General features: G+C 40.4%; 1 protein-coding gene across 2 annotated transcripts; it reads right to left on the bottom strand.

Moving 5' to 3' along the window:
- Positions 1-2,492: 2,492 nt before the first annotated feature.
- On the bottom strand, positions 2,493-16,150 carry LOC146306696 (fibulin-1-like). Of its 2 annotated transcripts, XM_084710501.1 has the most exons (17): positions 15,780-16,145; positions 15,380-15,488; positions 14,479-14,614; positions 14,192-14,345; positions 12,202-12,270; positions 11,928-12,017; positions 10,616-10,753; positions 10,273-10,410; positions 10,049-10,192; positions 9,566-9,688; positions 9,277-9,402; positions 8,927-9,046; positions 8,718-8,849; positions 7,930-8,053; positions 4,386-4,528; positions 3,111-3,251; positions 2,493-2,968 (listed from the first exon to the last, which is right to left on the bottom strand). In XM_084710501.1, exons 1-17 carry the CDS (start codon positions 15,832-15,834, stop codon positions 2,829-2,831), a joined length of 2,082 nt encoding a protein of 693 aa, XP_084566627.1. In that variant the 5' UTR covers positions 15,835-16,145; the 3' UTR covers positions 2,493-2,828. The 2 variants fall into 2 exon arrangements, with proteins under 2 accessions (XP_084566627.1, XP_084566628.1); XM_084710502.1 differs by lacking the exons at positions 2,493-2,968; positions 3,111-3,251; positions 4,386-4,528 and adding an exon at positions 7,046-7,683 and having other exon boundaries at positions 15,780-16,150.
- Between the last annotated feature and the right edge of the window lie 748 nt (positions 16,151-16,898).

Below are 16,898 nucleotides of genomic sequence, written 5' to 3'. Positions count from 1 at the left end.
TTGCCCTCTTGTATACTGACATCTTCAGCTTTAACTCAACATGCGCAAAGGAAAATTTGTTTTGAAGACCGGAGAAATATAAAACACTGCCACTTTCTAAGAAGGCACCCTTTTAGAAAGGTCTGAACTTGACTATTGGTTAATAGATCATCAACTTGAGTTGCTTTGCTTATGCTATATAGACTGCATCAAATGTCAGAGAGCTCCTATTTACGCACATTTTATTAATTTAAGCCCTCAGTGTACCCATTTTTAGACATACCCACAATGTTACATCTAACGATTTCTGAGATAGAAGTTCTGTACAGGCTGTAATCAGCATCTGTACTCACATCTGAAATCCATTCACATAAAGCAATGTTTAAAGGTTTGAACATCAATTTATTGAGCCCAAACAAGATGTGGGACAATAAGTTGCAGCTGCAATAACAAAGCCACCTGGAGACAAGCCTTTGGGATTTCTTTGCAGAGTGGCAAACTTTAGATTACAGGATTTTGCTGGATATGGTTGTCCCCTGTGTTTTCACTGGCCAGGCCCAGCACAGCAGTGGTGAAAGGCAGATCGATGTGGAAGAGAGTTGATTATGGACGGTAAGAAGTAGTCACCTCAAGCAATTTGTCAGCTTTAAGATGAGGTATTCAAAGATCCAAACATTCCCATTTTGGGAGTCTCATTATTCATTCTTTGAGGGGAATAACTGGAAATATCCTCACAAATTGGAAGTGGCATGGTGCGATGGGAAATCTGAAGGGTTGAATTACAGGGAAAACAGAGCATCCTATCAGATTTTAGTTATTCTGGAAACCTCAGTTATGCTAACTAAGAAGGCTAGTTTAGTCTGCAGTGGCAGAGGATCAGGCTCTTTTCAGTAAAAAAAAACATCAACACAATTAACCACAAAGAGTCTTTATTATTCACAGATGGTTGAGCAGTCTGATGGTACAAAACACAATCATCAATGTTGAAAACAAGTCCGGAGATGAAGCGTTTTATTATCAAATGAAGCATGTCACATCTGATCTGGAACAAATATTAAACAGTCCCACAGGTCGACCAACAGTCTATCATAGTGGCACTCATGACAACAAAGACTAAATTAAAGTTAAACACAGCAGACAGTGGTTCAGGAGATGACAGCACCCTATTATTCTATTACATTGTTTCATTCAACTTGTGTTAAAGGCATGTAACTTTCAATACATCTGCGGTAGAAGTATCAAGTGATGACTGAGTCTATTTTGGGGCATGAAAAATGACTTTTTAGCCACCCTAGCAGCGTGGCTCTATACATGGAAATGTTGGTCGATTGTTCTTGTTCATATTGTACTTTGGCCCAGACTGAAATATATCAACAACTCTCAGATAGATTGGCAAAATGCTGGTGAAGATATTCTTGGTTTGCACATGATGTCTCTTAACTAATAACAGATCCCTGAACTTTGCCTCCATGAGGTTGCTATTTGTGGTTTTGGGTGAAATGTCTCAACAATGATAGACCTTTTGCACAACAGCCATGTTGATATGAAATAGCAGGGTAAACACAGCTGTTATCAATGATACTGATTAAATATACAACATGTAAATTCTGCTGCTGGGGGGCTCGCTCACATTAAAATGATAGTGATGGCATAGAGATACTAATGTCAATGTGAAATAGTGTGGGATCATGGGATTTGCTGTCCATGCTGTTAAACAAGCACCATAGCTGAGGAAAATCTATCTAACATGACCCAGGCAGACATCATGTTGACAGATGAGGTAATATTAAAGTTTTATTCACGTTTAATTTCCTCACATTCACCAACTTCCTTCCTCACTGTGACGTATGCAACATATCTTGTGTTTTCCCGGAAGTTCTCGCAACTAGCTAGCGAAGGCTATTACCTTGACCATTGTTGTTGTCTAGTGTTTTTAGACATTTTAATGAAAAAATGTAACATATTATATCTTCATTGTCTCATTTCATTTAATGTAACAGAGCAGATACAGTGACCCAACATGGAGACTAGTGTCCTGACTTTGACCTTTGACCTGTGTTTACCCTGCCATTTCATGTCAAAATGGCTGCTGTGAAAAAGGTCTATTGGATTTTTTGTCACGAAACGTGATACAGAAATTTATGAAGAATTCCCAGAACTTTGATGATTCTCTGACATTTCATCTAGCGCCACCATCAGATCAAAGTGAGTTTACAAAATATGACCAAATACTAGTAACATCTGAACACTCTGTGTTTAACTCTACTTTGCAAATGTAAGCATGCTAATAGACTAGACTGAGGTGGTTAACATGTTAGTATAAACATTAGCATGTTAGCACTGTTGCTACAAGCATACTAGGATGCTGACAGTATGGTGTGTTCCATTTTCCTCAAACATGGCTGTGAAGGATGTCTCACCTGATACAAACAACATAACAACATGTCCACAGATAGAACTTGGACAGTACTGTGTGTGTGACTGATTTAATAATGAGACACAAAAGACAGAAGTGCTAATTAACAGCTTTCTCTACCGTTGATGCGCTGAGCAGCCATCTTTAATTTTTCAGGTCAGGGTTGGTGAGATTCAACCAACTTTCTAAGTCAGAAATCCCATTTTAGGAGGCATTAAGGTTGAATTTTGGGGTGAACTGTCCCTTTAAAACACTTGCAAATCCAATGCATTTATTTTTATCTTGCAAGCAACGGCATTAACATTTAAGATGTTGAAATGTTTGGCAAGATAAGTGTGGTGCCACCAGATATTCCAAACTAAATTCACGTAATATTTTCCGAGTCATCTGTTGTATTGCTAATGCAGCGCTGTCATTCACTTCTTAGCTCAGCTTAGAACCAGAACTCAGAGATGAAGACGTGGATGATGACAATGTTGCGATGGGAGATGACCCCCGACTTAACATAGTTCATAGCCACCTCCAATACAAGATCCCTGGGGCCAGTGATGCGTTTCACCTGCCGAACCACACCTGAGGAAGGACACTAGGATTAGTGACTGAAATTCAGCTGTGGGCGAGGTGTACATAAATGTAAAATCTGTATGTGCTGTTCAGTAAAGGACTTTGATAAAGACTTGACTGCCTGGTTCCATGTGATACTCCCTCCTCTTACCCATAATCATGCCCTGGTGGGAGCGCTTCTGTACATCAAAAGAGAACTGGTCGTCTGCAGCCAAGATGTCAAAGAACACGTCAGTGGCACCGGGTAGAGGGGCAAGGTTAGCGGCCGCAACTGTCCGCAGGAAAACTATATCTGATGGAAGAATTGGTTTACATTTTCTATTAGTCTGATAGACACAAACCACAAAGTGCATTTAAGTCTTCAAATCAGATATTTATGACATGATTAAACAATTGCTCTGTGGGTTGCAGTAAGTAATTGAATATTATGCGCTGTGGCAGGTTGGTGGGCGGAAAGTTTTATTTCAATGAGGCTGCAAATAATTTTAGAATTTGCTATTACAAGCTACTGTGTTAACCCTGTCAGCCCCAGGCCAATAACTGGGTTTCTGTCATATTTGTATACTACAGCCTCTCAAAATGTCTTAGCTTGAATTATGAATGTATTGCACAGTTTGCTTTTCAGAATAATCAGGACTTTTTTTTTTTACAATGGGCTTTCTATATACATGGAGTTTAGACTCAACTGCAAGACTATTGATACAAAATGCATTTTTAGCAGATTTGTGAGCGTGTCAAATATTATAAGTTATGACAGAACAGTAATACAACTAAACAGTAAAATCTGTTTTTATTTTTGGTGTAAACGTAAAGATCATATATGACCTTACAACAGTCTAGGAGCCAATAAATGAAACAGGTATCCAACAACAAACGTGTGCTCAGGGTAACTTTTACTTAAGTCAAACCTGGTCACCAAGCTTTTAGACTTCATAGGTGTCAAGACTTTGGCATTATGGCCAATATGATGCCTCTTAAGGACTACTACACAAACCAGAGGTATGTCACAGATTTGATGATTTTAGACTCAACCTGTCCAAGTAAAAAGACTTGAAACTCAATTTGGACTTTAAACACATAATGTGTAAGTTCAGATACGACACTTATTTCACCAGATCCACTTTGTTTGAATCTGTCTGAGAGCATCCAGTCAAGTTGCAGGAGAGAACCATGAGGAGCTAATGTTATGTTACTGACTTGCAGTTGGACAACAATGAGAGCAAAAATAATTTTAAGTTAAATAGCTAACATTATCTTAACAGCGAGGCTATCAATGACTTGTCAGTCTTGATTTGGGACTTGGGACTTGAATGCAAAGACTTGAGACTTACATGTGACTTGCAAAGCAATGATTTGGTCCCATCTTTGATACAAACACATCTAAAAGCTGTTTCTAAGAATCTGCTATACTTCCACCTTTTCTTACCTTCTGGCTCAGTGAAGTCTCTGAAGGTTGGCAAAGAGAGGGCAGTGTGGGTGATGAGGTGGACAGGGTCGAGATTGCAGCCGATGTCATTAGGTTGGCAGGCCTTAATGCAACGCATGTTGACTGAAGCATCTGTTTTGGATCTGAAATGGCCAATGGAAAGGAGGCAAGATGAAAAGATCAAATGTATATGAGCCAAGGAAAGAGGGATGCACACAATCTGAAGGAGAAGTGTGTTTCCAACAATTTCAACCTAAACAGTATACACCAGTATTCCTAAGAAAATGTTTTGAGCAAAGCTCCACACTTGAGTTGAGCAAGAAGAACCTGGCAACACCTGAATAGCCCCATAGACCTCCATGGTTAACCAAAGACGTGTGCCTGAAAAAGAGGCCAAACCTGGAATCCACAACCTAAAATCAAGTTTGTGGGGTTCCCCAATGTGAAGACAGTAGTGCTTTCAAACATAACCTCAAAAGCTGCAAAGGGAGCGGAGCCATGTAATTAGCAGCGAGCAGGTGAGTCCAAGTTGTTCGCTGAGCACAAGGCCAAAGCCACAGAGATGATTGTGTGGTATTCTGCACCAGCCAAATGCCACCAAGGAAAAATGGAATGGTAGAAAACCACACGAGGGCATGTAAGAACGAATGCCATTTGAAGTGATCCAGTGACATCATAGTCACATGGTAGATGAACAAAAAAGTAAACATTTTTGACAGAATAAACAAAAGAATCACCACAAATGTGTCTCTTCAAAGTACGACTCTGGAAAACTGATCTTAAAGGATTTTACTATTTTAACTAGTTAAAATAACTGAGCCTTCGTAAGTCCCGCCCATTATCACGATGTACTCCAATGACAGTTGAGTAAGCCTGGTAACTCGGTCAACTTTCTCCTCTTCCATTTGCTGTACTTAGATAGGTGCTTGGCTTGTCTGTGTTGATAAGAAATCCATTTTGAAGATGGTCTTAGGATGTTGCTGAGTGACCTGAAAAAGTGACATATTCACAATTAACTAGTCAGCGAATCTATATAAATCAATAGCAAGCTAATTAGCAAGCATTTAGCTAACAATAGCTAGGTAGTTATCTAACTTAAGAACCTAATACATTTTAATATACATTTTTTACAGAAAAAGGAGAAAGTTTACCAACGCACCAAATTTGATCAACTGTTACTTAAGTGCATAGCAAAAAGGGGCGAGACCTAGGAAAGGCCGATTAGCATTCTGGAAAGTAGGTGGTTATATAATCCAATGATTAAAGAGAATAATTACCACATATATTTCGCATATTTGCATTTTCAATCAGCTCTATATGTATTCACCCCCAAAACCACTAGCAGGAAAGTGGAGCAGTGGAAAATTTGTCTGGCTGCCTTTATCCAGCTGACCAACACAGCTACTAGCCTCTTGGTATCATTTACAGCAAATTAACTGATAACCACCCAATACCAACACTAAAAGCACCATCCATCATACAAGCTGTAGCACTGCTCCACCACTAATTGAGCCCCCATGCTGGCTTAGCCCCAGGTGCCCATAAATAAGTGCCACGCTTTATTTTTCTTGCTATCCACCAAGGCGAGGCCTGTTTGATCCTATGGCGAAGCCGCTTGGAACAGATCATAGGAAAAATTGCTTTCAGCATTACAAATGACCACAGCAGAGGAAGCACGCGAGTGGTGGCAGAAACCATTGCTGGTCTGTGTGTTTGTGCTCAGATATTAAAAATCGAAAAGCCATTTTTATCTGTCACTTTTTAATTCCAAACACATAGAAAGTACACATAGTACACACAAGGGAAGCTGCCACACAGACTTGAGGTGAAGTGAGCTGCCATCAAATGAATAAATCCTATCATAGTGTTGTAGAGATACAACAGCTAATGAGCCCCATCTAGTGGTACAATGTCCTAATATTCCCAATATCTACTGCCACATCATAAATTAGAATAAATAACAAAAAGGCATGAAATGTTATTAAAAACAGTGGGAAATTTTGGGATTATTTTAAAGAAAGGCATTCCCAAGGTCACGTTACATATAAAGTCAAATGCAAGTCAACTGGCAATTTAGAATTTTGCTTTGATAATCAAGCATTTAACAAAACTCCATGTTAAAGTAATAGTTTGTTTTGGGAGCAGGAAATATACTTCTTACGTTAAAAACTGAGAGTTAGATGAGAAGATAATAAATAGATTTTTCATAATAGACTGCTGTAGCATCTTTTGAGCTTCAGGGGAATTGTGGAGTGGTTTTCCATGCAGAGTAATAGATTTGTCCTTTATGGAGTGGTACAGGAACGAGTCCTAAAACAGAGAAATGAGTTAGCATTTTTGCACTTCAGGTTCCCTCGTTGGTCAGTGGGTTTTTAGTTAGATGCCTGAAATATGGGCTGTGGTTAATGCAAGCTTAAGAAATCTTTATGTGTGGTTCTAGGACATAATATATGTCAGTAAATACCCCATTTGTGAATTTTGAAGCTTTCATGCGCCTTAAAAAGGGGGTTGTTAACAAGTGACTAAACGAGACCAGAAAGTTAGTTTATAGCCTAACATTAACTTTTTACCTCTGCCGATTTCATTTATGTTTCAAAAATCATAAAAGTGGTGTTTGTTTGAGAAGATTATCTGGGCAAACAAAACACATAAGTATCATTACTTGGAGCTTATTTTCTGCATTACCAAAATCCAGTTGTCAAATCTCATTGGCTTTTTGTGGAGGGAACCATAGCAACGCTGACTTATGGCTTGGCCATAGCACTCTATAAACTGCATTAAGGGCAGATGGAGCTGTGGGTATAAAGAAAAGGCTGGATGAAAATGAAAACCAGTCTTATATAGGGTGAGTATAAAATCAGCTATAGTTCAAACACTTCAAACTATTCCTTTGACTTTCACAGACTTCTAATATGGAAATATTCTTGAGGGACGGATGGCCTGCTCATGTGTGACAAACACAGCGATCTTGGCCATGTACAGATGCGATGTCCCATAGCGAATCAGCCTCATCTCCACAGTCAGAAAGAAGTCCCGGGGCTCAGATAAGGGACGGTGCAGTGAGATTATTCCTCCATAAGCCTGCTGCTGCACCTCAAAGTATCCCTCCTCGTCTCCGGATACTATATCGAGCAGCATTTTGTCGCCCGGGACAGAGTTAGAGGGTCCCATCCGGAAAACATCAGCAGGGACCGGAGTGTTGGTCGGGAAGCTTATGTTGTAGAAGGAGATTCTCAGTGGGAGCGAGAAACACGACGCAGGATCCTGCGTGAACTCACAAGTTACGCGCTCGCAACGGCTGAAAGGGAAAAATGAAATGCTCATTGGATGGACGGTGCAATACATGGCTAGAAAAAGAGGGAAAAGACAGAGAGGGAGTCATAGATGGATGCTTGTGACTTAAGACAGCAGGACGATGTCAACAGCGAGCCAAGAAAACCAAGTAATGGGAGAGAAGAGATGATGCATCATGCTTTGCCAGGGACAATCAACCCTTTTAACCTTTTGTTTCAATAGCTCATCATAACATCATATCAGTGCTCACCCCCGTGCTGCTTGCTGGAAGTTTGGCGGACATGCGAAGGACAGACAGCGAAATCCTCCTTGGACGTTGAAGCAGCTTTCAGTGACAGAACAGGTATGGCTCCCCGCTGCACATTCATCAATGTCTGAAAACACATGCAGGGAAGGCAAATGTTAGACACTTAATAGTGATTTATCGAATGAATTGGCTTACAAGGAATACAGTACTGAGGTGTTTTTCTTGCTGGGTTTGTAAGAGTCAGCTAATTAGGCAGCTAGGCTTCAAGGCTACCTGAGCTAAATAGCTAACAACAGCTACAAAAAACAGCAGACAGCAGTTAGCCTACTTAAGCAACAAGTAAACTATCTAACCACTATCAGTCCATCAGCTAACTCTGTAAGCTAAGTAACCTTGGTTCTGTACTCTGTTGTCAAACTGGCCTAATAACACTTAATGACATCTTTATGGCAAACCAAAATGGCAATACTTTAGTTGAGGTCAAGGAAAATATTCATGACACACTTATAACTGTCTCATGACAGCCAGTGCCAAAACCAACCACATCGGACAGTTTAATGTAATGTTAAAACTTAAAGCTGAACAGTTTCTTTAAGTTTGATCATATCAAGTTGTCATAACAAAGACATCTAAAATTATGTCGGCTTTGCATTAAAAAAGACATAATTGACCGCTTTGCATTAAAAAAGACATAATTGACCGAATGACACTTGACAACGGTCATAAACTTTCATAAAGAATCCTTCATGTTCATGACAGGTATCATGACATGGTTCTGACAGGGTAAGGACCTTGGCATGTGCGTCCATTGGGGGCGAGGGTGTAGCCTACAGGTGGGCAGGTACAGTAAAAACTTCCCGGGGCGTTGGAGCAGCGGTAGGAGCACACGTGACCTCCAGTCGGCAGAGCGCACTCATCAATGTCTGAGAGCAGCAGAAAAGTAAGAGTGAGTGCTATCTGTCACAGTTCATTAAGGTGAGTAATGACAGACCAACAGCACCTTCACATGTTATCCCATCGATGTCACTCAGCTGGTAACCACGGCGACAGTAGCACTGGTAGGAGCCATAGACATTGGCACACTCCTGGCTGCAAGGGTTGGCGTCACACTCATTGACATCTGTCAGCATACAGGCAACGTGTTTCTTTACAAGTCTGAGTTCATTCACAGATATCTTCACAGCATTCATCATGTGTGTATTATAGTCCTAAAAGGGATAGTTCATGATTTTTAAAGCTGAGTTGTATGAGCTAGCAAAACAAATTTTAACCATCTAAAAAAAAAGACCCACTTCAAAAAAAATCTGAATTATAACTTTAATGGATTAATGAAATGAAGACTTATTTTACCTTCACAGTTTCTGCCGTCATGGGACAGTTTGAATCCAGTGGTGCAGCTGCACTGGTAGGACCCCTCTGTGTTCTCACACTTGTGGGCACAGAGTCGTCCGGGATAATTCCTGCACTCATTGATATCTAAAAAACACATAGTGCAGACTATGATTTTGCCAGAGACCCCAGCACTGTTCTAACCTAGACATGAGACCCCATTAAAAAAAAAAACACAGAGACAACTGTGGCTGATGTGCACAAAATGTTATATTTGAAACAAAGAGGCAATGATGGATTCTAACTATACCTTCACACTGTTTGTTGATGCTGTTGAAGATGTAGCCAATTCTGCATTCACAGCGGTACGACCCCACCAGGTTGACACAACCATGGAAACCACACACATTGCTTGTACGACACTCATCTACATCTGTAACACGAGGGGGAGAAGTGATATCTCTTTAGTTTGAAAAAGGGAAACTGAAAGGACCAGTGTGCAGGATTTTGGCGGCATCTAGCCTTACCCTCCCCTTCCAAGCGTGTAAGAGAAACTACAGTAGCTGTGCAACTTGCAAAAACTGCAAAAGACCCTATTTAGATGGCCTCTCTGTAGATTAAGACAGCTTATTGTAAGGTAGCAATTCTTATTTTCAGGTGATTAGACATTTATGAAATATACTTCTAAATGTTATATTCCATTCCTGCTTAATTCTGCCAATAGATCCCCCTAAATCTTATACACTGATACAATAATACCAACCGATAATCACTTAATTGTGATTGTATCTACCTTCACAACGTGTGCCATCCTCAGTTAGATGATAGCCTCGTCCACAGGTGACTGTGTTCCTGCGACAGGTGTAGGAGCCCACTGTGTTGATGCACGTCTGGCCAGGCAGGCATGGACTGGTGTGGGCCACACACTCATTTATATCTAATAAGAAAACACATCAAGCATACCAGCTCACCTTTAACCTGCAGAATGTTTTTACTCAAGTGGGACACTAAACTCACCGATACAGCTGCCGGCGGCATCCTGGATGAAACCCTCTGTGCACCTCTCCTTTGGGTGGCAACGGAACGAGCCAACTGTGTTGGAGCAGGTAAAGTCTGGTCCACAGTTATGGGTCCCCAAAGCACACTCATCTATGTCTGGAGCAGGCAAAGAGGAACAAATGATCAAAGCATAAATATACTCTGCATAAATCTTGTTTGAACAATTTTTTTTTTACATGAAATACAGTCATGTCTTTGCCATTTTTAATGCTTAGGGATTTTTGGTACTACCATAGCCATTACAGCCATCTTCATTGTGATTTGTATCTTTGCGATGTCTACAGTGCGTCTGATTTGTTACCTTGGCAGTTGTTGTCATCTTTGAGCTCATACCCAGTGCCACAGCCGGTTTCCCTCTGACAGCGAAAGGAGCCCTCTGTGTTAATGCAAACCTGGCCAGCGACACAGTTGTGACTGCCAGTCAGACACTCATTAACATCTGAAGAGAGAGACATACACTCAAAAATAAGAACCACAGTTTATCTGTATATTAAAGTATTTTTGGTGGAATGTGCGGTCACATTTTTATATAGTGTTCCTGTAGAGTCTTGCGTCCCCAGGGTCCTATGTTCTAAGGTCAGGGTCCTATATTCCAAGGGTCTTACGTTTCCCAGTTCTACAGATGTGCTCTCCCACAGTCCTATATTCCCAGGGTCCTACTGTATATTCCCAAGGCCAGTGTCCTATGTTCTCAGGCTGCTATGTTTCAAGGTAACGGTCCTATGTTCCCAGGGACCTATGTTCCCAAATTCTACTTATGTGCTATTCCAGGGTCTTATCTTCACAGGGTCCAATGGTCCCAGACCAGGTTCCTATTTTCTAAGGGTCCTATGTTCCCCAATTCTACATGTGTCCTCTCCCAGGGCCCTATGTTCAGGGTTCTATGTTCCCAAGTGGTATATAGCACAAGGTGGTCCAAGGTTGCTGTACCATATTCCCATGACAGGATCCAATCTTTCAAGGATTCTATCTTCACAGGGTTCTATGTTCTGAGGTCCTGTTTCGAAGTTCAACATATGAGCTCTCCCTTGGCACTATATTCAGGGTTCTATGTTCCCAAGGACCTATGCTCCCCAGTTCTATATAGTATACAATCAGTAAGGGGTAGGGTTCGGGGTTAGCTTTGAACATCACTGGAAACATAGAACTATCAGAATATAGGACCTTGGGAATTTACGACACTTGGAACTTAGATATCCTCTCTTTGTTAGATTGTACTTCGCTAAATGCTAATGTTAACATGCCAATGTGTTCATGTTTAGCAAGTACAATGTTAGCCATGTTCAGCATCTTAGTTTAGAATGTTGGCAGAACGACACCTGCTAATTTGCACTAAACACAAAGTTTAGACACTGGTGGGAATTTCATTAGTTCTGCAGGTGTTTGGTCTGTATTACATTTTATAACATCCATCCAATAGTTGTTGAGACACCAAAGTCACTGGAATACATTTTCTGAGGACTACCAATGTACAAAAAAAAAAAAAAAAAATCATGACAATCCATTTGATAGCTGTTGAGATACTTTGGTCTGGATCAAAGAGGTGGACCGACCAAGAGAGTGATGGCTATATTTTAAGATATGTGTTGAAATGACACATTTAAATTACTCACCCTCACAGTTCACTTCATCACTTTTCAGCTGGTAACCATCATGGCATGCACATGTACCATTACCAACACACAACTGGGAGCAGCTGGAGTCTGAGAACAGCAGAGAGACACATGAAGAAGTAGCAGACATCACAGCGTACAGCGTGTCCTAGATCACAGGAATCATGTCACTGGGTGACTGATTGAAGACAAAGCTACCAAGAGTCTGGTGCTTAAGCTTCTTACAGCTCTTATTATAACAGAGGACGTCACATGAAGAATGAAGGTGCCAAACCTCTACAGGTGTCCGACCCCTCTGGAGGCTTGGCAGTAACGCCGGCCTCAGGCGTTTCTGTCACTGGTTCTACGGAAGAAAAAGCCCAATTAAAATCAAATATTCAGCACCTCGTCACACAGCACCACTCCGCAAATCTCTGTGGCTCCACATCAGCAAGACACTGATTTGTTTTTCATCACAAGTAACTCAAATCAAGTGTTTTTGCAGCTTCTGTCCTTCCCACATGTTTGTGTTTTTCCACCTGAAGCTAGGCGCCAAAAGCTACGAGCTACAACACCAGTTGGCCCTGAGTTACCATTTGGCAAGGTGTCTACAGCTTAGTCTGGTGAATACCCCTGTGACCTAGACTGTCTGTCCCTCTGGCAGCAATCTGCTCCACAGCTGCCACACCAAGGCCATTTATTCAGTCCTTTATGGAAACAGCAGGTCTGTTCTCTGTGCTCCTAGTAACCCTGCCTAGTTTGATGTGAGGTATTCACTTCTTTTGAAAACTCTTTTAGCCCAAACAAATCTCTGTGAGTGTCAAGGTTTGTCTCCTAGTGCTTTTAAAATCATAGGTACCACTTTCTAATAAGGCAGATCTACTCTTTCTAAAGGTCTTGTAAGTTGTAACCTATGCTATTGCTATATTAAAGGTTCATAAACTGTTTATTATTAGCCACTAAATGGGAAATGCATTAATTTTACACATTTAAGTTTGTTTACAGGCCTTGGGGAGTTATACTGCATATGTGAAAAAAAAATGTATAAAGGATAGCTATACAAAATGTGATGAATTGCCTCAAGTGATGTCACTTGAGTTGAGTTCAATTGAGACTGAAGACCACAAGTTTGAAAATTAAACAAAACTTTTTTTATGAGTTTTGGACATGGTAACAATAGTCAGGTGACTTTTGTTGTTGCGGTGATCTTCGTCATGATTAATGTTGTGAAACTGTCACAGTTTGCTTAGATTTAAACACAAAAACCACTTGACTTGACAAGGAAGAAAAATGTGTTGAATAAAAAATAAGTTACTTCTCATTTCTGCATTGATTTTAGCTTAGCTGCTCAAGATCAGCTACTGACTCACACAAAAGTGTAACAGCATCAGCTGGTTGAAACTAACTGTTGAACAGAGGCTGAAAGATAAGCTCATGCAAAAGTGAAAAAGTGAGCTCAGAGGTCACGTCATGTAATATTCATGTAGAATTTAAATAACAGATCAAACTAGAAAAGTATCTGTTGCACAAAAACTAAAAGTACAGGCAGGCTATGTGTAATTTTAGACTGAGCAACAACAGAATTCTTAAAGTCATTGGGAGATATAAAGAGCTCGTTAGATACCAGATTTGCAACCTTTGTGATGACAATCATCTAGGAAACAACTATAATATTTTGTTTGAATCTAAGAATATAAGCAAAACGGATTATAGAGAAAAGTATCTGAACGTGATGTCAAATAAAAATGGTCGCCGTGTGAATTTGCCGACTACCTTCTTGAGTCTTAAATTAAAATTAATTAAGACAAAATAAAATTTAAAGTAAAATAAAAGTAATAAATGCTGCCAGTCCACAAACAAAATTTCATGGATTCTCCAGTTTCCAAAAAAAGCCAACAACGGTTGAAGGTGTTAAGATGTTAATAACTGGATTTTGGTCTAGATCATGTGCAGTCCTGTTCTAGAAATAAAAGGTCTGACAGGTTTTACAACCTGATAACCCAATGCTGTTCTAATTAATGCCTTATAACTGATCTTTAAAGCCTTAAGGGAACTTTATTAATATTAATAAAGCCAGTGGTCATGACTTATAACAGCCTAATTAGAGGGTGGTACCAAACTGTGTTGGATATAAGTAATTTAGCACCTAATGTGTGCAAATGGCTGAGCACACTGATTGTTTTGAGTTTCATGGACAGCCAGTAGCCATTCTTTCATGATAAGACAGAGTGAAACTAATCAAGACACAGAAGACTGAAAGCCCACAATTGTTCAGGTCTTTTTACCTTTATCATCTGGGTTGATTTCCTCTGTCATGTTTTTGCCACAGCAGGTTTTAGTCGTGTGTGCACACTGTCTGCCCAGCAACAAACCCTGGAGCTCGCAGCTCGAATCCTGGCTCGCCATCATCAGACCCAGAACGCAGCAGTCACAACACATCTGAAAGAAAGGAATCTTATCTCAAATGTGACATTCTCTGAAGAAAAATTCGGACTATGCATTGATTTATAAAGGGTTAAATGTGTAAAGGCGTGTAAAGGTTGAAGATATTGACATTAGGAAGGAGGGCAACCTTAGAGATTTTGGTTTCCCAGGGGTCTCCTTGGAAGAAGGGCCTCTCGCAGGCCCCTTGCCCCCGGGCCATCTTGATGCCGTTATCACAAAGTTGTTCCCCTACTGCTGCTGCACAGCACTGCTCCTGGGCAATCCTAATAATAAACAGCAGAAGACTTAGGATGAAATCTTGTCCGGAACAGGAACAACACTCTTTGCTCTGTGAGGACAGAGTTGGCTAAGAAGCATGTGAAGAAATACTTACTATTTACATTAGATACAGTGGATCAGCTGACTACAAGTGGAATTATGTTGTAATATGTTGCATATTTACTTACTTACTTCACCTTATTTTGACCATCGGCAGCTGTTTTTAAACTTTTATGATATTTTTATATTAAAATTTGTATTCAAAAACCTCTCTCCTAGCCTTTCCTTGGCAAATGTTCCCTCCGCTGACCTCCATGTGTTGACCAGGTGTTTCTCTGTTTCATCAATCACCACCTCCGTGTTCTGACAGTCAAACGGGGCCCTGTCGTGTTAAAAATGCTCCAGGGGGCCACTTAACGCCTGCACTTACTGTGTAGTTACTATGTGGCAATCCTCCCCTGTAGCGGGATGAATGGTTGAGGGCTGTGGAGATGATTTGGGGCTTGCAACCCTGAGGGTATTTCCTGCTTTTAAAAATACCATCCTAACACCAAACGCTGGCCTACAGGATACACACACTTCCCAGTGCAAAACTCCATGCTTTCACTTGCGAGTTCTGCAACTTAGAAATAAGTAAAACACACTAAACTGATGATAAATACAACAAACTTCATGCATTCCCTCTTTGAGCCCCCTGTGCTGACCCTTCCTTGGTCCCCGGGGCCCCATTTTGGGGACCAAGCTCCCTTGAGAAACCAGGTGTTGCTTACCTGCAGGTGTGGGAAGAGGAGATGAGGGGGAGGATTGCACAGTCTTGTCCTCCCAGGCCCCGATCCCTCCCATCCTGACAGCACTCTCGAATAGTAGGAGGCTGAATCTCTGAATCAGTGTTGGGATGATGGCATAAGGATTAGAAATAGACGGAAGAAGAGGCATGCGACATAGGAGACGGAAAAAATAGCAAGGCTGCCCCTCAGTGCCAGTAACTGAGTCAGATTAATTAAAGTGGAATCACACTCTCAGACTGACATTTAGTGGAAAATATATTTAGCATCTGCAGCAGCTCGCATATAGTATTTCTCAAAATAAAGTTTGTGCAGTTATTCAAAACACTAACAGTCCCAACATGCATTCAAACGTTGCATCTCAGTGCCAAACCTCAGCTCTTACCTTGTCCATGCAGAACTACGTATAAACAAAACAGAAGGAAAGTCCACTGTGCCATCGGACTCTTTTGGAAGCGTCTCCCCCTCCGATCGTCTAAAAGTTATGATCTTAGTTGTGTGTTGTGATAATCGGCAGCTGGACTGCAGCAGCGGACGGTGTGTGTCTCCGTCAGGAAGGAGAACATCTCAGTCAAAGCGACTGTAAGGCGACACAGAGCTCGGCCGGTGGGGGCGGTGAGGGCGGGGTGGAGGGAGCTGCGTTTAACCGTCTGGGCTACTGATTAATAAAAACACGCACGATAATTGGATTTGTTTATTTATCCGCTAAGTGCGTCTAAAGTAGTTGTCGCCTGGGTAGAAGATAAACAAGCCTGGGAAATATTAAGAAGGGCGGTTTAAAAGTATGGAAGCCCCAAATACATGCAAATTATTACGTAATTTCTGATGAAAATAAGCCAAATTCAGAGGGAAGTATGAATAACAAGTTTCTGAAGAAACTGCTGTGAATGTTGAAAAACTGATGTGAAAGTGCACTGTTGGCTATAAAAGTTCAGTATTACTGATAATGTATGAAATCATGATTTGGAACATTATATATAAGGTTTGAATGGAGTTTATGTCTGAGTGGATAAAAGTTGAAAACAACAGTCTATGATAGACTATTGTATTTTAATGTAGCTTTAGCTTTGTAACAGGTTTGACATCAATTTGTAATTTTTTAAAAACATATTTTTAAAACTCTTGAACCATACAATTAGGCAATTCACAGTCAAAATAAATAAAATTTAGAGGAGTGTGAAAAACTTAAAAAATTGTAGTGTGAATGCTGGATATTAAAGGGCTGATGCTAAACTGCATTGCTGGCTTTAAAAGTTGAAAAATAGCAATAATATGTTAGATGTGGAGTATTATATGATTTCAATTGAGTTTATGGCGTAATATGAATAAATAAGTATGGATAGTATAAATTAATACATCAAAGTTGAAAAGAGTAGGCTACGATAGGTTATTTTAATATTACTTTTGCTTTTTAAAAAGTTGAATAATACAAATAATGTTTGAAAGATGTGAACATTATTGGGTTTAAATGGATTTTATGGCTTGAAGTATAACTCAAAGAGAT

The sequence above is a fragment of the Lutjanus erythropterus genome, chromosome 22 (genome assembly GCF_056507025.1).
Source record: "Lutjanus erythropterus isolate fLutEry1 chromosome 22, fLutEry1.hap2, whole genome shotgun sequence".
Classification (NCBI taxonomy): domain Eukaryota; kingdom Metazoa; phylum Chordata; class Actinopteri; order Lutjaniformes; family Lutjanidae; genus Lutjanus; species Lutjanus erythropterus.
The sequence above is the reverse complement of the archived record's forward strand: the minus strand, read 5'-3'. Positions and strand labels throughout refer to the sequence as shown.

Excerpts from the sequence above, each read along its gene's own strand:
- LOC146306696 (XM_084710501.1), bottom strand. The coding sequence starts at position 15,834 with ATGGCACAGTGGACTTTCCTTCTGTTTTGTTTATACGTAGTTCTGCAT. Across the intron at positions 9,689-10,048 it reads GGATGGCACACGTTGTGAAG|ATGTAGATGAGTGTCGTACA; the intron begins GTAGATACAATC and ends CTCGTGTTACAG. Across the intron at positions 3,252-4,385 it reads AGACTTCACTGAGCCAGAAG|ATATAGTTTTCCTGCGGACA; the intron begins GTAAGAAAAGGT and ends TTCTTCCATCAG.